This window comes from Myotis davidii, unplaced genomic scaffold (genome assembly GCF_000327345.1).
Source record: "Myotis davidii unplaced genomic scaffold, ASM32734v1 scaffold608, whole genome shotgun sequence".
Lineage (NCBI taxonomy): Eukaryota > Metazoa > Chordata > Mammalia > Chiroptera > Vespertilionidae > Myotis > Myotis davidii.
Window position 1 is genome coordinate 2,653,561 of NW_006300025.1, and position 24,802 is coordinate 2,678,362.

At 45.6% G+C, this 24,802-nt stretch overlaps 1 protein-coding gene across 3 annotated transcripts in view; it reads left to right on the top strand.

Moving 5' to 3' along the window:
- RIN2 (Ras and Rab interactor 2) overlaps positions 1-23,957 on the top strand; it is a 185,544-nt gene extending 161,587 nt beyond the window's left edge. For all 3 annotated transcript variants that reach the window (XM_015572033.1, XM_006776147.2, XM_006776146.2), the window contains 4 exons: positions 12,516-12,821; positions 15,176-15,307; positions 19,970-20,133; positions 23,328-23,957. In XM_015572033.1, the coding sequence (XP_015427519.1) occupies positions 12,516-12,821; positions 15,176-15,307; positions 19,970-20,133; positions 23,328-23,651 (926 nt within the window). In that variant the 3' untranslated portion in view covers positions 23,652-23,957. The remainder of the gene's footprint in view (positions 1-12,515; positions 12,822-15,175; positions 15,308-19,969; positions 20,134-23,327) is intronic.
- Positions 23,958-24,802: the final 845 nt, after the last annotated feature.

Consider the following 24,802-nt stretch of genomic DNA (forward strand, 5'->3'; position numbering starts at 1 on the left):
GGTATGACTCAGAGTGTCATTCCGTGCACAGGAAGGTTGCACAGAATGTTTCAATTTCTGGACAGGGCACATACCTTGGCTAGTGGTTCAATTCCTGTTAGGGGCACATGCAGGAAGGAGGCAGTCGATCAATGTTTCTTCTCTCTCTCTCTCTCTCTCTCTCTCTCTCTCCCCCCACCCCCGCCCCCCTTGACCTCTCTCTGAAATCAGTAAAACATATCCTTGATGAGGATTGAAAAAAAAGAAGAATGCCAGTTAGAGTTCTCTACTTCTGGAAAATCTGGTCCTGTCCTTTTCTCCCGCAATTTGTGAAGGAGATAGTTTTGAACTAGGAAGTGGGAATTTAAATTTAAAGCCTGAATTTAAGAATTTCCATCCTGAAATTAAGGACATTGAAGGAGGCATTTCGCTACCCACGTAGAATTAGAGTCATCATTCATATGTGAAAAATGACCATATGAATGCAATTGTGTATGCATTTAGTTTATGGAGATAGTGCTAATCTCTCTTCTTCAGAGAGTGGTTCTTCAATTACAAAGAGAAAACCCAGTGGAAAAAAACTAAGTATCTCTTACCCATTGCCACTTTACCCATATGTTCCTATTATAACCGTTTAGGTCAGCACTTTCTAGGTGAGTACAAAATGATAGTCAATCTCCAAAATGAAAAAAAAAAAATGCTAACAAACAACAAGTGTTGGTGAGGATGTGGAGAAAGAGGAACACTCATGCACTGTTGGGAATGCGGATTGGTGCAGCCACTGTGGAAAGCAGTATGGAGTTACCTCAAAAATTAAAAATGGAACTGCCTTATGACCCAGCAAATATACCTGAAGAAACCCAAAACACTAATTTGAAGGAATATATTGACCCCTATGTTTATTGCAGCGTTATTTACAATAGCCAAGATTTGAAAGCAGCCCAAGTGTCCATCAGTACATGAGTGGATACAAAAGCTGGCACATTTACACAATGGAATACTACTTGGCAATAAAAGAGAAGGAAATTTTACCCTTTGCAACTGCATAGATGGACCTGGAGAGTATTATGCTAAGTAAAATAAGCCAATCGGAGAAAGACAAGTAACATATGATTTCACTTATATGTGGAATCTAATAAACAGAATAAACTAACAAAATAGAAACAGACTCAGGCATAGATAACAGACTAACAGCTGTCAGAAGGAGGTCGGGGAGCTGGGTGAAAAAGGTGAGGGGAGTAAGCAAAAAATAGCACCTCATAGACACAGACAATAGTATTGTGATTACTAGAGAGAAAGTGTGGTGGGGGAGAGGTAGAAGAGTGAAAAGGGGGGTAAATGGTAATGGAAGGAGACTTGGGATGGTGAACACACAATACAATATACAGATGATGCATTATAGAATTGTGCACCTGAAACCTATATAATTTTATTAACCAGTGTCACCCCAATAAATTCAGTAAACAAAAAAAAGAGAAAACATGACCGAGAATCATTTCAGCCAAGATTCAGTTTAAAATGTAGTTTCATAAAAAGAACTTATTTTGAACTAGCTTTTGCTTACTTAAAAAGTAAATGCATATCTTAAAATTAATTGTGAAATACAGAGAAGTATAAAGAAGAAAATAAAATCCCCTGGCAAGTTCCATTGAGATAAGACACAAACAAACAAACAAATACCTGCCATTCTACATGGTTGTGTCATGGAGAATTTGCAATTTCTTTGGCTGATTCTTTAAAGCACTTCCACCCCAAAGCCCTGCTATTTAGAGGTTCTTGAATAAATATAAGTTGGTTGACATCAGCTTCACTCTTCTGGTTGGAGAATGAAGCCAATGAGGGTAAGATGTGAGTTCCCAGGTGAGCCAATTCTCTGTTCATTCCAGGGCCATATACAGGGTGGGGCAAAGTAGGTTTACAGTTACAGTTGTGAGTATGCAAAATACAGAGTTTATTCTTGTATTATTTTTTACTAACTGATAATAATACAAACAGCTGTAAACCTATGTATGCCACACCCTGTTTTATGTTTCCCTGTGAACAGTTATCCACTCCACTCACTCCTCCCTCTCCAAAGTGGTACATGGAAGGACAAACAGATGCTTTAACAAAAAGTGCACACAGTTTCGGGTCCTACTCAACAGCCCTGGGATCAGTAACTTCATCAACAGAGTGAGGTATACGCATTATTGCTGTGTCCCGCCCAGGGAACTACAGACAGGGTTTGACATTCCTCCTTACCCCAACATGTGTTTCGCATTGGTGAGTGTTTACATCATACCACCCTTTTTCAACCAATGGGAAACCAAAATTTCTGGTGGTAAAATCTCCACTTTGCAAAACTAGTTGCATTTTTGTGGTTAGTGTTTTTATTTTATTCAAGCAAAATAACTTTTTATTTCTTATTTGATGCTAATCTTGGGAAATCCCTCTGTTTTCAAGTCTTATTTCAAGAAAAACAAAATTTCTGCAACTCCAAAAGTTTTACTAATCCCAGATTTTCTATTTCACTCAAACTGCCCACCACAGACTATCAACAATACAAAAAAGCCAACTGTTTGTATTCATAAAAGACAATAATAAAAAAAGACAATGCTATTTTTTCTTTAATTGCTGTATACTAAAATGTGTAATTATTTGAAAAGTATTCTTTTTTTTAAAAATACATATATTTTATTGATTTTTTTTACAGAGAGGAAGGGAGAGGGATAGAGAGTTAGAAACATCAATGAGATAGAAGCATCGATCAGCTGCCTCCTGCACACCCCCTACTGGGGATGTGCCCGCAACCAAAGTACATGCCCTTGACTGGAATCAAACCTGGGACCCTTCAGTCCGCAGGCCGACGCTTTATCCACTGAGCCAAACCCGGTTAGGGTGAAGAAAAGTATTCTTAAATTGAATTCCCTTCTATTTCAAAAAGAGTGTCAATTTACATATACAAATGTTGTTTTTTATTAAGCCTTTTTTTTAAATTTAGAAAAAAATTAAAAATGTTTAAAACTTTATTGTTGAAAGTCTTACAGATGTCCCCCTTTTTCCTCATTGACCCTCCCCACCCCCACCCCACCCCTGCAAAGGCTACATATGTTTTTATTAATAGAGAAATACTAAAATGTGGTTAGACACCAGAGACCATAGAATGAATTAGAAAGGGGGTTTGAAGAAATCTCTTAGGAGTTAAACAATTACAACAATTTTGCTCCAGATCACTTTTTAAAAATGTGTATGTAAGTCTAGCTCAAGCTTTAATATCTAGTGTGACTTGTTTTTAATTTTTAATCCACAGTTGGATTTAAGCCCTTGAGTTACCTGTCCTATTTTAGATAAATAATCATTCTGAGAGATGCAGCCAGAGAGGCATATTAATGCCAAGTTGCAATTAAAACCTCGGATCTGACTTCTAATCTAATCCATGTGACCATATTGCCAGGAAGAACTGAACATCCTTACACAGTTAACAAGGGGTAGAGAGAAAGGAGAAAGATTGGCCTTGCAGCTTATAAAAAGAATGCCTATATTATTTTTGAAAATTAGCTGAAATAAATAGAGGACCACAGCAAGAAGACCACCTCTCTTTCTTGTGGGGCATCATCTATATAAGGCTAATATGCAAAGTGTCCCTGCTGGAGTTCGACCAGTAGACCATGAGTTCTATCACTTGCTATGATGTGCACTGACCACCAGGGGGCAGTGAGGAATGAAGGGAGGCCCCAGCCAGCAGCTGGGGAAGGAGGCTCCAGCTGGCAGCCTGAAGGCCCCAATCGGTCCTGATCGCTGGCCAGACCTAGGGACCCTACCCGTGACAAATTTTGTGCACCGGGCCTCTAGTTTGTTATATAATTTCTACTTTAGGGCATCAAAATTGGGTTAATTGTATTATCACAACTAAAAGAAGGTGGTTCGTAAACCTGGAGTTAAGAGTCTCTGCCCAGGAGCCCCTGATTCCATGGTACTCTCTACAAGGGAACTGTTAGCCCAGTAACTCAGAGAGCTCTTGCCAACTAGGTGGAAATTGGGTGTGGCATCACAAAATAAGGCACATGGAGATATCTGTGCGCAAGTGTTTTCTGACTATAGAAGCTTCCATCTCAAGAGAGATGAGCACCTCCTGGTGCTTATGGTGGCAGGAAACGCCACCATTACCTGGAATTGACATAGGAATTGAGAGCACGAGCCACTTGAAATGCTGCGTTGATTGAAGTGGAAGCATGACGTCTTTCAGGCTTGGAAGTACTCTACTCCGGCCAAAAGGACAGCTTGGATTGGCTGTCTTGGTGAGGGGAGCACCGCATGGAGGAGTCCTCACTGTCCAGGCGGCTCACCCATCGCCTTGTCTCACTCCTCCAGCCTGTCAACAGGGACCAAGTCCTGTAGGCACAGCCCCTGCCCTCTCGCCTCAGGTTCTCGCTAATTGTGCTAGCCAGAGGCTTCTTCCAGAAGCCAACATTCACAGCCCACCTCCTGTCCAGTTAAAGAGTATGTATTACATGCATAGTATGTTTGTAATAGAACCAAGTAAAAGCCCCCATAATCCCCTCACCCATGTGTGATTCCTGGTGGCATTCGAAGCACTTTTATGCATGGAATCCACTTAAATCTCCTTAAGGCCTTGAGAGGCCCCACTTATTATCCTCATTTTTATAGACTTAGCGAGCTCAAGCCAGCATGCACCTGAGACTGAAATCGGCTCTTGTGGCCGGCTCTCCTGTATCTCAGGTGGGAGCTCCACTGCCTTTCTCATCTGTTGTATGAGGAGGAAGGACACACTGTGGGTGTTGTTACTCTGGATCACCAGCCCATGGTGGAGTCTGTCAGGTTTCTGCTCTGTAAAATTAATGCCCTCTGTGTCCACACTCTGCTCTTCAGAAGCAAACAACTAAGTCCTGCCCACACTCCAGGGATAAGGATAGAACTGAGCTCCAATTCCTGAGGCCAGGGGATTGACATAAATTATTTGGAATTTTTCTGTAAGGAGACTTGGTCTCTTCTCTCCTGCCTTTGCTTTTACTGGCCTTTTACTAGAAGATACTGAAATTAATCTGATGGGTTTCGTACATAAAATATTACATGAATATAGCCTATACTTCCCTCCTCCCATTGGGTTGTTTATTGTTTGTTTTCGTTTTTCTCCCCCTCCCCCTTTTGTTGAATTTATTGGGATGACACTGGTTAACAAAACTATACAGGTCTCTGGCACACAACTCCACACACACGTGTGCACACTGTGTTGCGTGTTCACCATCCCAAGTCAAGCCTCTGTCCATCACTGTTTATTCTCCCTATGCCCTCCTTCACATCCCCCAGCCCCGCCCCCCGAAAATTACCACACTGTTGTCCATGTCCATGCGTTTTTCCCCTATTTTCTCCTTTTTTGCTCAATCTCTCCACCACCCCAATCTCCCCACCCTCCCCCCACCCCAGCTGTCAGCCTGCTCTCTATCTATGAGTCTGTCTCTCTTTTGCGTGTTTTTCATAATGCCCTTCCTTGCAGCCCACCAACACAAACAATAATGCAAGCAAATCACCACTTAGTACTTGTCATTTTATTTTGGCACCATCTCTGCTAGGCTGGTGGGATCTTTATCATTTATTATTAATGGGCCAAAGAATGCATTGCTGACAGTACTCAAAGCAAAGCCAGGTACCGGGCACCCCTGCAGGCGGACAGGGCTCTGCAGGACTGGGGCCGGCTGCCCCACAACACCTGGGCCATAGCTGCATCACCAGAGTCACACCTGCTGAATTCACAGGGGTAAGGAGAAGAAACAGTTTCCAAGTAGCCTCCCAAAGGCAGGGTTTGTAGTTCAATCCAGCAGTCACTTTTGGAGCACATGCTATGGCTGGTCCTTGGACTAGGCCACAGTGATGACGAACCTTTTGAGCTTGGCGTGTCAGCATTTTGAAAAACCCTAACTTAACTCTGGTGCCGTGTCACATATAGAAATTTTTTGCTATTTGCAACCATAGTAAAACAAAGACTTACATTTTTGATATTTAGTTTGTATATTTAAATGCCATTCAACAAAGAAAAATCAACCAAAAAAAATTAGTTCGCATGTCACCTCTGACACGCGTGTCATAGGTTTGCCATCACTGGACTAGGGACTGCAGGTGGCTCACATCACAACCTCCAAGTCTGGTGTTCAGAGGGCCTTCCTTTGAGGAGAGAAGTCTAGTTCTCTAGAAGTCTATGTCATGGCAAAGGCAAGGAAGAATGCTGAGTTCACAGGAGGGGGGAAGAGCACGAGGAGGGTGCAGAAAAGCAAGGCCTCGTGGAAATCACGCCGGGAAAGGCAAGGGGCCCACCAGACACAGGGATCAGCATGTGGAAAGGTGCAGAGGCACAGAGGGCTGCAATTCTGTTGGTTCGGGAAGAACACGGGCTATTTGTGGGGGAAGAAAGCCAGGGCCCATCCCCAGGAAATGTCTGAGTCTTTAAGGAAGTGGAGAGCATTTTAGAAAGCTCACACCAGTGGAACTCTTTATCACTCTCTAGCGCAGATACCAACCACTCAAATCAGACGCTGGCCGTAAACACCCGCAGACCAGTGTGACCAGCCAGGATGCCAGGGGCCTGGAGTGGCAACATATAGCAGGGACAGCAGCGTGACCGGAGCCTTCCCAGTTAGTAGAGCAAAACAGTTAGTGGTGAACCAAACCCGCCCTTTACCCCACACACTTTCTCATCTGAAATGGGGCTGGGGCTCTCTGTGCCCAGCACTTTGAAGATACACAGCTGCCCAGGATGTTTGGCTCACTTGAGTTAGGGACAGAATGAGGCTGTGACAAAACACTGCGAGTTTCAGGGCAGAAAAACCCAGAGGGCCAGACATCAGATCTTCTGTCTTTGTACCTATGGATGCGAGGGGCTGAGGACGAGTAAGAAGACATGAGAGAGAGAAAGATGTACAGGAAACTAGGTGGCTTTTCAATTAATTTTTCAAAGCACTTTCAGTTCCCATTTCAAACCAAGCAAACCACAGTTAACACCGAAAAACCCCCAAAACAAAACGGGCCTGAACCATTAAACCTGGTGTCCCTTTTCAAAGGCATATACCACACATTCAGCAGAACACGGGGAATCAATGGTTTCTGCCCACTCACTAGGTGTCCGGTGCATACGAGGTGCTCATTGTGTGAGCTCTCACCCAGCCCTCCCAACAGTCCAACTGGGAACCTCTGAGTGGACCCATTTCACAGATGAGGAATCTGAGACCTGGAAAGGTCATCTTCTTTGAACTCTAAGGTCGCCAGGTAGGAAACTTCTCCTTTGGACTCACATCTGACCCGAGGCCACTGGGACACCCGGTGGTGTGCTTTATGAGTAGTTTGGACAGGAGGTCATCAAAGTGCTGTTGTGGCTGCCTGGGTGTCACATCCCAGCTGCACTGAGATGGGAAGGATCAGTTTCTGGGCTGAGAGGCAGGAGTGTGTGGAGGTTCACACAGCTGGGTTGGAAGTCCCAGCTCTGCTGCTGCTGAGCTATGTGTACCTGGTCATGTCTTCACATATCTGCGCCTCAGTTTCCTCACATGTAACACAATGTCATAGACATCATTGTGCTTGCCCCACTGACACTCACCTGTTAGGCTTCCATCTGTCAGTACGTGTGAAATTTTACCTGACGTGTTCTCGTGCCACCAGGACCCTTGTCCAGGATGGATAGAAGTGCAGCATCGGGAGCAGCCCTCCCACAGGGTCTGAAGGGAGCAGGTGTATCAATGCCGCAGCCGCCTCTCCTCCGGTGGGACAGCACTGAGGCGTGCTCTACACCAGCGGTCGCCAACCGGTGGCCCGCGGACCACTGGTGGTCCGTGAGGTCCAAAAGGTTGGCGACCACTGCTCTACACCATGTCTTGGACTTCTTAGCAGAGCTGAGCTCCAGCTGCCCCAGTGATGACTGGGTTAGTAAAACACTACAGCTGCCTTCCCTCATGTCTCACTTCCACAGTCCACTGCTAGTGCTTCCTGGGCTCGCCTCCCAAGTGAACTTCTCATACGCAAGTCCTTGTCTTAGGGTCCGCTTCTGAGAAAACGCAAGCTGAGACAAAGAAGGATGATGTACTCATCTCAGTTGAAGGGGTGGGAAGTATATAACAGTGCTTGGAACTCACTGAGCGTCACCTAGTGTTCAGGTCTCATCCTTAATCCAATTATACAGCCAAAGCAAAGTACTTGAGCACATAAAGGAAAATCAACTCATTTTGCCCTTGTACAGAGGGAGGCCCATCATGCCATCTCCTGACTTGTTTGCAGCAGGAACAACCAGGCTTGCATTTCATTCCACCATCCAGGAAGTCATCTGACTTCCACGCCTCCCGCCCCTGTGCATCGTGGGGATGGCACTCGTTCCGACTTCAGAGCGCTAAGTGAAGGTTCGCACGTAGTGAGGCCATATATCTGGGCCCCCTCCGATAGGAACGGCACAAATAGATGCCCAATAAATGTTAGCAATATAAACGTTTGAGTTTCCTACGAAAAAGGCCCATCTCTTGTCATGCGCTGCTATTTGTACTGCTTTACTTTTGAAAATTATCAGAATTCTAGAACCCTCATCAACCAAGAGGTGATATCTTTGTCACATAACCTTAGGTTGTAGTCTGTACATTTTTGAATGATACGTTGTTTAGACTGTGGGTTCTGTTAGAATCCCCTGGAGAATATTTATTTTGTTTTGTGTTAGGAACCAACCAGGTGCAGACAGCTAGTTCTGTCTTGCCTTCTGTGAGCGATGATGCCTCTGGCAGTTCCGAAGTTCGAGGCAATGACAGTGAGAGAAGTGAAGTGACCTGGCCAAGGCTACTCAGAAAGGGAGAGTTGGGCTGGCTGCCAGGCCTCATGCTTTCTAAGACACACATTTTCTCCGGACTTCACCTTCACCTCTCGGACTCTCACTTCCCCCTAGACAGCATTGGGCAAGCATCGCCCAGTCTTGTGATGATTCCCTTCTGATGTCTGGCCTCTGGAACCCATGCTGTCGGTCAGAGTGAAGCAACAGGGCGAAGGCATCTGTCTTCCCTTCCTAATAGGGGAGTGATCACTCATAGCACGGGAGGGAGACACACAAACCTTCTTATAAATAACCACAACAAGTCTCACTAAGGTGAGGAGCATTCAAGGAACTGCCATGCTCTGTACCATTCCCCTTACAGATGAGCACTGGGGACACAGACTATAATTTACGAGAAATATGACCCTTCCTTCCGGGTGCTTGTTTGTTTTCTCTGAGCTAGTCCTCATTCTGAAAGTTTTTTTGTTCCTTTTGTTTACTCAAATCACTTTCCCCTGATCCTTCCTAAACAGTACCTGTTTTTCTTATTAGAGAAAACCAGCTGGGTACCAGGTCCCTTGGACTTTAATATTCCATAGATATATAAGGATTTGGGGTGGGGGTTGGGAGTAAAGTCCTGAATAACAATGCAAAGAGAGCAATCTTATCTATAATAATAAAAGCATAATATGCTAATTAGACCAATGACCTTCCAGACAAAGTTGGGGCATGGAGGGAAGCCCAGGTCCTGGGTGCCAGAGGGAAGCCGGTGCTAGCAGCGGGGGGGGGCGGGGAGGGGAGGTTGTGTGTGCTACTCTTGCACGATTTTCATGCATCAGGCCTCTAGTTTCTAAATAATGGCCTTTAAAACTGGACTAAAAGAAAAATCTAACACTGGGAAATTCGTTTTTCATTCTGAGTTTCAAAACAATAGGCACTTGGCCATGGGTCCTAGGTTTCAACCCTCCTTACAGATTTCCACAGCCCCATCCATGGGTAAGGGTGGAGTTTACGGCTCAGATGCCGCCTAAGGGACCTACCTGCTCAGCTGGCTGGGACTGAGCTTGTGGCCCATCTCCTCCAGGAACAGCACAGCACCTTCTGGAGACAGTTTGTGTTAATGGTCTGACCCAGACATGACCTGGCTCACTATGATATTTGCAGTTGCCCTTGGGGCTCAAGGAGAAAATCCCAGGCTGGTCTCCAGCTGTTTCTGTTTGTTTGATGTGTACGTCGTTACTGAAGTTCAACTTACATCCATAGAGTGTGCATATCTTAAGTGCTCAGCTGGACCAATTTTGACGTGTGCACATATGTAGCCACCACCCAGATCCAGATACAGAGCACCTTCACCCCCTGGAAGGGTCTCCCCACAGCCCACTTATTCCTCAGGGTAACTGCCATCCTGCCTCTGTCCTCATTGATTCCTTTTGCCTATTTTTGAACTTTATATAAAAGAAATGCTAAAGGAGATCCTCTTAAGTCTGCTCCTTCTATGCAGCATTATGTCTGCGAGGGTCATCCGGTTGCATCTGGAGCAGCAGTGTCCTGTTTTTCATGAATGAATCTTCCATTGTCCGAGTCCCACTGTACAAATGTATCCTTGTATCTGTTCCGTTGGGATGGGCCTGTGGGTCGTTTCCAGGTTTTGGCTATTAGAAATGATGCTGCTATCAACATTCATGTACAGTCCTAGTTAATGGTTGACATGACTTCCCTCCCCCTTGGGTGACCTCATTCTAACAGAGTCACTTATAATCACGAATGTAGCTTTTGGAACCTTTGGATAGAGAGGAATAAACTGGTGAATATTCATCAAGAACTTTAGAATTAAGAGATTATTTACTTTGAAAAGCAATAGGATTGGTTGTTTAAAATAGGTGTGCAGCCCTAACCAGTTTGGCTCAGTGGATAGAGCTTCGGCCTGCGGACTGAAGGGTCCCAGGTTCGATTCCAGTTAAGGGCATGTACCTTGGTTGCGGGCAAGTATACAGGAGGGAGCCAATCAATGATTCTCTCTCATCATTGATGTTTTTATCTCTCTCTTCCTCTCCCTTCCTCTCTGAAATCAATAAATAAATATATTTTTTAAAGTAATAGAGTTGTAAGAATTAGATGACATAATGAAATGAAGCACTTTGAGCCTCGCCCAACTGAGGGCTCAGCATTAATTGCTATTACTGACTTTTCATCGTAATAAAAAAAAGTAAAGTCAAAGATGCTATGAAGTTGCACAAGATTACTAACACAACATAACCAATGGAGACCAAGTAATCTGTTTTAATGCCAAAAGTCAAGTAAAAATGTGATTTTTCTTCTTACTTTATAACTTCTTCTGCTTCAACCTGAATCTCTCTAGTTAAATAAAGCTCTTTGTTTAAACAAACCGATCTCCTGAGTTGGATATGGGAGTGGAACAGAGAAAAACTTGGGCTGGGGAAGCTGATTACTGCGGGGTCAGCATCAACTACAGGCATCCTTTAATTAGGTTATGGGAAATTGTTTTCAGTGTTTATGTGTCTGCCTTAGATTTCCTTGTCCTTGGCCTCCTAATAATAATAGGTGATAATTTGGATTCAATGTGATCTAATCCAGTGTCAGGAATTCCAAAGGCCAGAGAGATAACTCAACCATCCCCAGTCATATAAATAAACGGATCCATGTGCCCCCAAAAGAAATCACACTGAAGTGTCAGGTGTTAGGTGTGATTGCTACCCAGGTAGTTTTGATGGAATAAGCAAACATTTGAGATTGGAAGGCTGATGTTGAAAGAGCAGAGAGCTTATTATTGTAGAAATCATCTTCAGTCTGATCCCCAGATCTGTGGTCCGGGTCATTTTGCTGTCGGCCAAGAAGGCTACTCCATTGGACGACCGTTCAAAGGAAGAGAGAGAAAACATGCCTCCCACCTAAAGGTGTTTCCTAACTCGAAACAAAAACACACCCCAAAGCCTTTTACTTTTTATTTTGAAATCATTGAAGACTTACAGAAAAGTTGCAAAAATGTACTAAGAAATCATGTCTTCTCTTTGCCCAGATTCCCAGAATATTAGCGCCTTGTCACATTCGAAACATTCTCCTTCCTCTCTCTGTTCTCTCTCTGTCTCTCTCTTCATTTTTCTGGACCATTTGAGAGATAGTTCAGACATTGTGTCCTTACTCTACGTGTGTATTCCCTAAAAGCAGAAACATTCTGTTAAAAATGACAGTAAAATTAACACTGCTTCAGTGTTAACACTGTTACCTGATCTGCAGACTTGATTCAAATCTAATGTCCCACTAACATCCTTTATAAGAAATGAAGTAAAGAATTATTATTTTTTTAGTCCAGAATCCAATCTAAGATAACATGTGTATTTAGTTGAATTTTTTTCCTCAGAAAACATCTTAAGGGATCTTGAACCCTTGCTATTAGAAAATCCCTCCATCAAAATAATACTTGCTTACCTGCCAATACCGTGACCCATGGAAGAACTGGGTCAAAAGAATGTTCTAAAATATTTGCCTGTGCTTATGGGGGGAGGGGGCAGAAAAGTAGTTAAAACAAATATAGTTCATTGCATTGATCGTTTGCAAGAGAAACCGAGAAGGTTTTTTCCTTCCTGGCTTTGCGGAAGAAAGGGGGAGTGAAGTACTGCTGCTGAGTTGTGTGGGTGGCATGGGTGTGAGGTTACACCCTGCCTGCCTTCTATCCGCTGCATAGAGCTGCAGGTGTCCGTCCCCAGGCAGCCCATGGTCACAGTAGCTGCGCTTTCTTTGGCAGATGTGGTGTTGGAAAAGGCCATGCACAAGTGCATCTTGAAGCCGCTGAAGGGGCACGTGGAGGCCATGCTGAAGGACTTCCACATGGCCGACGGCTCGTGGAAACAGCTCAAGGAGAACCTGCAGCTCGTGCGGCAGAGGAACCCCCAGGAGCTGGGCGTCTTCGCCCCGACCCCCGATTTCGTGGACGTGGAGAAAATCAAAGTCAAGTTCATGACGATGCAGAAGATGTATTCACCGGAAAAGAAAGTCATGCTGCTGCTGAGGGTCTGCAAGCTTATTTACACTGTCATGGAGAGCAACTCAGGTGAGGCCGCCGCTTCCCACCAGGCCAGGGCAGGTGACCCGAGCTTTCTGATTCCCCGTTTCTCTTGCAATCTCGTGATTCTCACCAAGTGGCTCAGAAAAATACAAGCATCACTCTAGGGTCTGGCAAATTAGTCACATGCATGCAACGGATGAATAGCACCAAAAGCGTAACCGAATGAGGGCAATAAGGTGTTTGCGATGCCAGTTTTTTAAAGATTTAGTGTAGAGTAGCGAATACATGTGCAGTCTCTGGAGTCCCAGTTTAAATCCTAGCTTTGCAAATGAGTTCATTCACTGGGGGACTTTGGCCGCCTTGCTTGGCCTTCTAAGGGGCAGCGTCTGCACCTGTTGTTGGCTGTGACCCTTTCCTTCATAAGGTGGGTGTTAGATGGGACCAGGCCTGCGTAGCCCCGAGAGCAATGGAAATATTAGCGATGATCACAACTACATTTTGGCCAGTGAGGGTTTGTGGTAAGTGATCTACAGCCTGTGTCAGAAACACAGAGCATCCAGTAATGATGCAGTTTCATTACAGCCACTTCATTGGCTCTCCCTTCTTTGCCACAAGCTAAAGCAATGTCCTTGGAATTCCTATTTTAACTCTTTCCAATGGGAAGGAAGCCCTGGGACTCCCCGTGCTGCCTCTTGTAGATCATAACTGTGACTCATACGCAGAGATCGAGCCCTACATTGTTCTAGGTCTTCAGGGAGCCTGTTGTAATTCCGTGGGTGACTACCACCTTTTCCTCTAAGTCAGTGGTTCTCCACCTTGGCTGCACATTAGAATCACCTGGGAATCTTTTTAAAATCCTGATTTCTGGGCCTCATCCTCCGGAAATTCTGTTTCTTTGTTACTCATGTTGTGGCTCCACCCCATAACAAAGAAACAGAATTTCCGGAGGATGAGGCCCAGAAATCAGGATTTTAAAAAGATTCCCAGGTGATTCTAACGTGCAGCCAAGGTGGAGAACCACTGATTTAAGTGAAATTGCTTCTTGGAGAAAGACAGAGAGCAAACACAGGCCCTGCTAACCACGCCTTGTGTGTGTTACCATGGAAATGCGCGTGCATTCAGATTGTTGAGGAAACACGTTAATGCCTGAGCTCTTGGGCTAGCCATGGTAGTAGATGGACGTCACCTCTTAATTTCGCCAGCATATTTGATGTACAGAAAGTATATTTGTGTAGCTCATGAAATCATGTCTGAAAGATCCCAGAAAATACCTGCACAGGGTTATGTTCTTCTGAAGCAGTTTCTCAACCTCAGCCCTGATATCATCCTCACCAGATAACTCTTTGTCGTGGGGGCTGTTTCCTGTAAGTTTACCGCCAGATGCCATGTGCACCCCCACCCCCCAGCCCCAACACTAAAAATGCCTCTAGACCAGCGGTTCTCAACCTGTGGGTCGTGACCCCTTTGGGGGTTGAATGACCCTTTCACAGGGGTCGCCTAAGACCATCGGAAAACACATATATAATTACATATTGTTTTTGTGATTAATCACTATGCTTTAATTATGTTCAATTTGTTACAATGAAAATGCATCCTGCATATCAGATATTTACATGACCATTCATAACAGTTGCAAAATTACAGTTATGAAGTAGCAACGAAAATAATTTTATGGTTGGGGGGTCACCACAACATGAGGAACTGTATTAAAGGGTCGAGTCATTAGGAAGGTTGAGAACCACTGCTCTAGATAAAGCCAGTTTCCCCTGGGGGCAAAGTCACACCCCATCCCCATTCCCACCCCTCACTGAGAATCACCACAGTCATGAAAAATAGCAATAAGGACTAAGATTTTTCTGCCATTTATTAGTCGTGTGGATCTATGCAACACAGGCTGGACTCGCACGTTTAAGTGAATCAACCGTGTGTTCCCGTGGAGCAGAGAGCTACCTCTGTTCCTGGTTTGAGTGTGCTCCTGTCACGGTGTTTGGGATTGACTTGCACAGGAAGCAGTAGGAAACAGGACACAGAGGGGTGACATCATAAGCAGATACTCTGTAAGCTGGCTTGTGACGTTACTTGCTGCAAGGTAGACGGTTTGAGGTTACTGGGTCCTATTGCGTCGCTGTAACTCCCAGTGGTGGGGAGGAAGAACACCTTCCCCCTGTTCATTGACTCCTAGATGCTCACGCTGAAGCTGTGAGTTGGGGCTGGTCTGGGACATGTGCAGCCGGGAGGGGTGTGGGCGACACCGGATTCCAGAAACGCCCACCCCTGCCTGTGAATAGCACATTGCCCCAGGATGACTCCCCACTGTCTAATAAAAGCAGCAAGCAGGAGACGAAAGCATGAAATGCTGGTAAAAATATTACTGTCTTCCCCTTTCCTCCTACTCCCAGGGAGGATGTATGGCGCCGACGACTTCCTACCAGTCCTGACCTATGTCATCGCTCAGTGCGACATGCTGGAGCTGGACACGGAAATCGAGTACATGATGGAGCTCTTAGACCCTTCGCTGTTGCACGGAGAAGGTAGCGTACGTTCGGGAAGGTGGGAGGAACTGGGTGCTGAGCGGGGCTTTTGTCCTTGTTGTTGAGATGAAGTTCACGTAACAAAATCAGCTCTTTTAAAGTGAATTATTTGGTGGCGTGTAGTACACTCACATATTGTGTAATCCCCCACTTTTTTCTAGCCCGCAAAACGTACCCCAAAATAGCCCTGGCCGTATGGCTCAGTTGGCCGGAGCATCATCCTATACACAAAAAGGTTTCAAGTTCGATTGGTTATGGGAAGCAACCAATCGCTGTTTCTCTCTCTCCCTTCTTGTCTCTCTAAAAATCAGTAAAACATATCTTCGGGTGAGGATTAAGCAATTTTTAAAGATATATATACCCTCCCCCACAAATAAAACCCTGTACCTATTAAGCACTTATGTGGGAGCTTTTTAGAAATCCTAAGGATTAAGTCTTCGTCTTTTTTAAAAGAATGTGCTGACTTTTTTTCTAACAGCAAAAGTAATACACAGTCATTGTAGAAAATTTGGAAACATCGGAAAAACACACAAAAATGTAACCCTGCCATAATTACACTTCACCAAGATTGGTTGATTGCAATAAAAAAAAAATGTTGTTCAATAGAATAAATGGTATTTTGAAAAAAGAAATAGTTTCTTCACTTTCAAGAGGAAATCGTAAACATTTGTTAGAGACTATTTCCACTGTCAGGAGAATGTCCTGCTGTTACTTGGTCTTCATCATTTTTTAAAGAGTTGGTGTTCAAGAAGAAAACAGCATTGATTTTCTTTTTTATTTAAAAAAATAGTGTCTGCTCTTGGTTAAAATAAAAAGACAGTGGAGTTTAAATCTGGGCAGTTCGCTTTTGATTTATCTTGGCAGTTCATTTTTCTTCCTGTGCCTGCCTGACACCAACGTGTCTTAGCAGAAGTGCCTTCTCCTTACACACTAGTTAGGTATTTTGCCATGGAAATAAGTTGGATGAAAAACAGAAATAACTGGGGCTCTTCTGTGGGCTTGTCTTTTTAAAGGAGAACCAACCAATCAGGGCCTGTGCATTGTGAATCCGGGTCATCCGTTTCCATGTGTCCCCTGAGTTCTGAATTGTTGCCTATACTTTTTTTTTTTTTTCGTCTTTTCTCCCGTGAGTTTTAGTCCAGGCTTGAGTGAAAAGGTCCGGGGGCTGATAGGATTCCCCAGGGAATGCGTCATACTTGCATTTTCCCCGAAGGGAACGTAAATGTATCGTCAGCCCCACAACGTGTTGCTTAGTTTCCTACCGTGGGCCTTTCTTACCAGGTCTGTCCTCCTCCTGGGAGCCCATACGGACACCCTTCCCACCTCTCTAGGGCTAGTGCTGACTCAGGGGAACTCTATTACCTTCCATCCGGTCCCTCCACCCTGGACAGATATGAATGAGCCTCTTTCATCCTTCTCCCCTCTTGCCTGTTTATCGCCCCTCATTTTCATTCACAGCCTGAGCCACCGTGGCCCTGCCTGGAGCTTTCCTTACCTGCTCTGCCCTGGACTTTGAAGCGGGGGGGTGTGGAGGGGGGGCAGGGAGACAAGTGGTTTTGTCCAGTGACCAAGAGAAGCACCCAGGCCATCATGCTTACATTTTGCATCATTATTACATATTACATCATTTTTGGAATTTTGTGTGCATCCAGGTTTGTTGTTGTTGTTGTTGTTTTTAGCTCCGATCATGTTTAATTCTAGTGATAAGTATGTCACATTCTTGGCACTTTAGGGATAGAGCATGCCAGTTTCACTCAGAAAATTACCATTCCGTTGCTGACCATGTGTGCTTGGGACAAACATATGCTTACATCTGGTGGCCCGAGGATCTAGACAGCCAATTTCTGCCACCTCTCCCAAGGGGAGACACTGCCCCGGACACTGTGTCGATGACAGATGAGCAGGTTGCTGTCCTCACCTCCGGGAATCACGCATGAGAGAGACACAAGGGCCCAGCTGGTGACCATACAGAGCAGCCTGTGAGCTCATGCCCACCTGGAGCCTGCTTCCACAGAGCTGTGTCTCGGGCTTCTTGGCTGCCTTCCGGGGGAGAGCAGGGCAGCCCAGCCGGCTGAGCAGAGAGCCACATCACCAACCCTGCCCTCGAGGCCAGCCCAAGGCCCTTCGGTTTGTAGGGGTACAGCCCACACCTCTTCTGCTGCTTATGCGGGGAGCTTCATTGACGGAAAAAGCATCAGAGAGCCCTTTTACGTGCACAGCTCTTGTGGTAGGGTTATAGTTTTGCTGAAATGTAAACCTTCCTCTAATTGCTTCCTCATGTTTCAAAGTGTGGTCAGTTTTGTGCTTCCAGCATTTTGAGTTTTCTCCTTGTGGCCTGAACAGATCACAGCTATGGAGTCTAAAATTTTTTTTTCCTTTTTCCCCATTGGCCTCTCCCCGGCTGCTCCCACTCCCCCAGCGCATGCCCTCATCCCCTAGTGTCTGTGTCCATTGATTAGGCTTATATGCATGCATACAAGTCCTTTGGTTGATCTCTTACCCCTGCCCCCTCACCCCCAACCCTCCCCTGCCTTCCCTCTGAGGTTTGGTGGTCTGTTCAATGCTTGTATTGTCTCTGGATCTATGGAGTCTAAAATTTGATTCCTTTCCCCCAAACTTGATTGTAACAGTCCCTCCAAGTCCCAGTTCTAAGACACCTCTTTCTTGAATATTTAAGTCAATATTGATTTATCCTGAAATCCTATGGCATTTAAATGTACTACTGCATTTCACGGTCAATCATGTGCTGATTTGTTTTGGGAACAAATATTTAGTAAAAATCAACTACTCACAGTTCTGAATTAGTGTGTGGAGCTACCTTGGGGAACTTACCCCAGCTGGTGGGGCCATGAAACTACTCAAATAACTCTACACAAAAAGCCTGACATGTGATCTGTGCATGGAAAGTGCATTGTTCAGAGTGGCCTAGATGCTGCTCCCATTAAAAATTCCCAGCCCTGGCTGGTTTTTCTCAGTGAATAGAGCATCGGCCTGAAGACTGAAGGGGTGTGGGTTCTATTCCGGTCAAGGGCACATACTTCGATTGCAGGCTCGATCCCTGGCCCCAGTTGGGATGCATATGGAAGGCAACCAATCAATGTGTCTCTCTCACATTGATGTTTCTCTCTGTGTGTCTTTCCCCCATTCCTTTCACTCTCTCTAAAAATCAATGGGGAAAAAAATATCTCTGGTGAGGATTAACAAAAAACAAAACTAACCCCCAAACCTCCATCCGTGACCTGAAAACCACAGAGGTGTTCTCTTTCTCAAGTTACCTGTCCACTGTGATTCACGGGGCTCATTTCTCAGATGGGGGACCAGTTGCCATCTTGACTGTTGTCACTTGTTGAACAGAGATCGTTCTTTGGGATCTTGCATTGGCAGCTAAAGACTTTGGCCATGAAGGTGGTACTTCTGCACAAAACTGATTTCACCACAACCAACTTCTGGTTCCTGCATGAATGAACTACCAAGGTCCATTTATTTTAGTAAATTTATAAACTTCTGGAGAGCAGGGACTCAGATTCTACTTCCTAAAAATCCAGCCCCCGCTCTGTACGTGACTTGGGCTCATGGTAGAGATTCAATAGTATGTTGACAAAGAATGTTTCTCAATTTAAAATGCAGTGTCCATGTGGACATTTACTTCAGCCAGTTTCTTCTTAAAGTGAAGAAAACTCCTTGTAAATGTCCTAGAGAAATATAGTAGCTTTCTGTTCACCCTTTGCAAGTGGAAAGGGTGGATCGTTCCTCTACTGACATATATATAATTTTTACAATGGGGATACCCAATTAGGGAATTTTTAATAAATATTTGGGGTGCCTCCTAGTGGTTCTAGAGCACAGTGCTTGCAAGTTCCCCAGGAGGCACCAATTTATAGTTGAGGACAAAACGATGAACGCATTTCTGTGTATCTCACGGTGTTGTAGTCTTTTAACATTCCCCAAGCATAAGAAATCATTCCTAAATGCTGCAGAAAAGGGACATTACTTGCTTCTCCTTGTATATTACTTTTTTCCTAAATGTGTCACCTTAGTTCCCAAGTAAGGGTAAGGAAAGGAGTCAGGAGGAAGTTCTTTAGAAAAACCCATATTATTGGGAACACACTTGTATATTGTGCAGCCCTTTTGAAGCATATATTTTACTTAAAATTTAGAAAATACTAATTCCTAAAAAAAAAAAAAAAAAAAAAAAGGAAGCCCCAGAAAGTATTGCCAGGAGATATGCGGACTCCTGTTGCTAAAGTAAATGATTCTGGCATCATAGAAGTTGACCTCCCCACCCACACATGCCTCCCCACCTACCTCAGGCCAACAAAAAGCTTGACCTTTTCTGGCAAAACATTTTCACAATTGCACTTAAATAATTGAGATTTTTGTATGTCTCGCCCATTGGAATGGGAATCTCACCAGTGAACACAGGGCATTGTCAACCAGGGCCACCGGCCAGGGCCATCGGTGTCCCTGTGCAGGGACGGGTCACCCAGTACATCCGTGGGGACGATGCGTGAATGGACAGATGGAGGCGCGAAGGACGCTCTCTTGGCTGTGTGCTGCTGTGGTCCCACGGGACATGCAAGAAAATACAGGGCACATCTACAAGTCCCCTAACTCGTCACCAAAGCAGGAAACTTGGAGACTCACCCTCTCTGTCCTTTCCAGGGGGCTATTACTTGACCAGTGCCTACGGAGCACTGTCTCTGATAAAGAATTTCCAAGAAGAGCAAGCTGCAAGACTGCTCAGCTCCGAGACCAGAGACACCCTGAGGCAGTGGCACAAACGGAGAACCACCAACCGGACCATCCCTTCTGTGGACGACTTTCAGGTATGCGGCCAGCGATGGTGAAGGGCGGGGGGCGGGGGGAAGGGCATGCTTCCTTGGCCCGCCACCAAGGCTGAGCTGGCTCCCGGGGCACACAGAGCTCAGGGTGCCTGAGGTCCCTCTTTTGTCAAATCATCCGGCGGAAGAGATATTTTAAACCACCCTCTGACCTTGTTGTTTCACTTCTCTGTTTTGCTTATAATAAAAAAAATATATATATATGTGGGTTTGGCCCAAGTTTTGCTGCCCTTAAGAAAACAAAGTCAACTTAAGGTGGGATTTCTAGCAGAATGTTCAGCATGAATACTGAGCCCTAAGCAGACAGGAAATCAAGGAGGAAGCTCTCCGACACAGGTAGCAGGTTTCTTATTTCATCAGAAGACTGAGTGGAGCCCTGGCCGGGCAGCTCAGTTGGTTGGAGCATCGTCCCAACATGCCAAGGTTTTCGGGTTCGATCCCCAGTCAGGGCATTTTCAAGAAGCAACCAGTGAATCCATAAATAGATGGGACAACAAATATCTCTTTCTCTCTCCCTCCCTCCTCCCCTCCCTCCCTCCCTCCTTCCCTTCCTCCCTCCTTCTCTCTCTCTCCCCTCTCTCTTCCTCTCTCTCTTCCTCTCTCTCTAAAATCAGTAAATAAAAATTTGCCCAGCCGGTATGGCTCAGTGGTTGAGTATCGACCCAGGAACCAAGTGGTCATGGTTAGATTCCCATTAGGACACATGCCCAGGTTGCAGGCACGATCCCCAGTAGGGGGCGTGTAGGAGGCAGCCAATGGATGATGTTTCTCTTTCATCATTGATGTTTCTATCTCTCTATCCCTCTCCCTTCCTCTCTCTCTAAAAAATAATAAAAACATATTAAAAAAAAAAGACAGAAGAAATAGCAGGGTTAGGCCCTGAGGCCACCTGGTCTCTCTGAGAGGAGGGAGAGGTGAAGTAATGCCTTCCCTCCTCCCCTTTTTCTCCACCCTTCCCCCCAAAACGGAAGATCCCAGAACCCCACTGGCAGCATCAGCTCTGGCAGGGTCCCTATCTGGAATTTTCCATGACGATGGGCAGGTGCCTAGGCATGTGAGATTCCCAAAGAGCTTGTTTCTGAGAAAGGAGAAGCTGATTGGGGCAATAGAAAACCTTACCCAGCACAACCACCCTTGATTGGCTCATTGTCTATGAAGTTACGAGTAAGTCTGCAAATGAGTTTGAATCATATTTTGCAAATTCCAAATCATATTACAAAACTCAACTGTGTTTTGTTTCTCGGTGCCACAGGGTGAACTTTTAAGCAGGACAGATTTGTCCATGTCTGTATTCAGATTCACCTTCCTTGCCTTTTCTGCCTCCCAATGCTCTGAAAATGCTCAGAGGTACATGTGGTACAAAGTCAGCCCTTCCTGGAAAGGCAAGATCTTCAAATTCTTCTCTACGATAGCAGTGTTCTCAGAAATTCCTCCCTGTGTGCATACATCTAAAAAGCAAGAACACATACCGTGGCCTCCCCTGGGCTGTTGAAGAGCTGTCCATGTGTTAAATGGCTTTGCATACACAGGCCCTTGGGATACTGTGGCTGCCTGTCCCAGGAGGGGACTGCTAAGGCTGCCCACCCTCTGAGGAGAGGGACAGAAGAAATAAGAAAAGCTCATTCGCCCATCTCCCTACCTGCCACCAGCCCCTCCTCCCGCCCCCTCTCTCCATCTGGAGTTTCTAACCTGGAGATCCTCAGCGGCCACAGGGCCCCCTTCCCTCTTCACCCTCCTTCCCACTGGCCCTGCTTGCCCAGGAGATGGAGCACCTTAAAGTATAACCCAAGAGGGGAGTTGTTAGCACTCAGTTTGGATGTAAAAACAAAAACAGAGACGCAAAACTCCACTTGGAACTCCTAAGCCGGGGGTCGCAGACACACGCACAAGTCTCCTCACTGGAGAAGCAGCACACAACAGTGGTGAAGAGGCTGGGCCTGCCACTCAGTAGCTGTGTGGCCTTGGACAAGTTGCTCGGCCTCTCTGTGCCTCGGTTTCTTCACTAGTCAAATGCAAAAAATGTAGACTTTCACAAAGTCCTCTTCTGGAGTCAGTGAGTAAATGGATAGCAGGTGTGTGGGCCAGGTGTCGGGGTGGAGATGGAGAGGAGGGGTTGGTAATAGGGAGGATGTGTGTTGCTGAGGTTCTAATTCCAGCATGTCCATTACCAGTGCAGAGCGCACAGTCCTTCCCGCTGATGGAGCTTGCCCTTCCAACATCCCAGTGAACCCTCATGGTAACCATGGAGACCCTGCAGAGCAAGCACCACTTCCCTTCACTCCTGAGAAAGTTTAGAAAGGGAAACTGTTTTAAGCCTGAGAAACCAAATTTAACTAGGTGTTGTCCATTTTCTCTGGGAACCCCATTACTAAAGAAGAGGACACTGAAGAAGTTATTCAGGGTCACAGACTCTCAGAGAGCCTGCTATGAGGGTAGGATTCTTTCTGCCTCATCGGGGCTTTGGGTCTGTGATACAGGAGGCCTATTGTATTTTGTGATGGCATGCACCTGGCCCTATTCACAGCGCCCAGCCTGCAAACCTCTCCTCCACATCCCCCAACACCACTGTGCACTCAGTCAGCTCCATCTCCAAAGCCTTTTGGAAGAATCGACATTTTCCTCCTGCTGACTTTTCCCATACTGCATGGAGAGCCATTTAAATTAAATTGAACTACATACAGTCGCCATGTGGGGAGGTGGAATGGTCAAATATTGTCAGTATCCTGTGGTCCAACCTAACATTACTGCCCCTGCTTACGCCTCATGAAAAGTCGTCCAAAACAAGTACATGTGCTCTTGTGTCCACGTGTTACTTTTCAAGCTGGGAATCCACCCAGTATCGGATCTGGCTCACCCTCTTCACTAGGGATTTCTTACCCAGAGTTCATGAAGGACACTCAGGGGTCAGACCAGCTCAGTGAACTTCCTGCTCCTTGTATTTGTAAGGAATTAGAATACAACCACTCAGTCCATAGCGTTGCTCCCCCCCGCCCACATTTAGCTCAGCCTCTGTGCTTGCACCTGGCGGCCTCGCATCCTGACATGATCTGGAGGAGCCGGAGCCTTGCTTGAGGAGTGGCTTGCCAGTTAGACTGCGCCCTCACGTCTCATCACGCTCACTTATGGCTGCTCGTTTCCCCCTTCTCACCCGGCCCCCACCTCTCTCTTCCCACCTGCAGAATTACCTCCGAGTTGCCTTCCAAGAGGTGAACAGTGGCTGCACGGGAAAGACGCTCCTGGTGCGACCGTACGTCACCACCGAGGACGTATGTCAGCTCTGTGCCGAGAAGTTCAAGGTGGGGGACCCCGAGGAGTACAGACTCTTCCTCTTTGTCGACGAAACGTGGCAGCAGCTGGCAGAGGACACCTACCCTCAAAAAATCAAGGCTGAGCTGCACAGCCGGCCACAGCCCCACATCTTCCACTTTGTCTACAAGCGCCTCAAGAACGATGCTTACGGCGTCATTTTCCAGAATGGGGAAGGAGACCTCCCCACCTCCTAGGAGACGCCGGACGCTCCCGTGGTTAGGAACCTCGCCTCCCGCCTTCCACGTGCTTCTGCTTGAAAAGCAGGCACCTCCTTGGCGACCCCTGGGTTCAGTGACTAAGCCATCCACGGGCGGACTTGACCAAGGGCATCTTCAGCCACATTGCCCAAGCCAGGTAGCTGAGGTTCATGACACAGGAGGCTTCTCCCTCAGAGATGGAGAGTTGAATTTGATGGTCTAAGGGTCCTAGACGTGTTTGCTGCCGACCCGCAGCCAGGCTCACAGCTATGTGTATGTGTTTAATAAACATGTAAGGTACAAGCCCTTCTCTTGAGTTCGTTCAGCAGCAGGTGTCTGACAGGACTGGCCGATGCAGTGCGTCAAGTACTTCTCAGTTCTGTGAGTGGCTTCATCCTTTCACTTTTTTTCTATTCTTTCTTGTTTTGTTTTTGTTTTTGTTTTTTTTTATTTTACAAAGAGCCTTTGTGTTTTTTATATATTTCATAGAAATTTTTATAGCAGTTGCAGGTAAACTGTCAGGATTGGTTTTTAAACTATTTTTGTAACTTTAAAATATTCTATAATTATGCATGTGATTTTAACATTTAATATTCCAAAAGAAATCTCTTGCTGGATTTGAGAGTATTGAGCATTGTCTAAGTCTCTCTCCTGTAACTGGATGTTTCGGCAACTCTGTGGGGAGAGACTGCTGGATTTCGTAAAGTGATGTATTACTGACACTGGCCACAGAATGCCTTTGGGACTATGATGTACTGTTACCTTGTTCACGCTCTGTGAGCTTGTGCTGTTTTGTATTTTAACCAAGTGATGCTGAGGATAAGGAGAGACAGGGATGTAGAGAGAGGTCGAGAGAGAAATACGGACTCTAACAAAGGACTAAGGAGTTAGTCTGCTGGTTCAGGCTCCTTGAAGAAAGTGAGAAAAGAAGATGGAAGGAACCACCTATGCTGAGAATACTATAAATAGTCAGTGAGATTTAGCAACGTTTTTCCATGTTATTTGCCTTTGGAAACAATTTTGAAAACTCCATGAAGAAAGAAAAAAATATATATATAACACTGTTATTTCCCTTTTACACGTAAGCCAAAATTAACAGCATCAAATAGTTTGGAGCAGAGACCAAGTAATGTGTACGGTGACGTTCA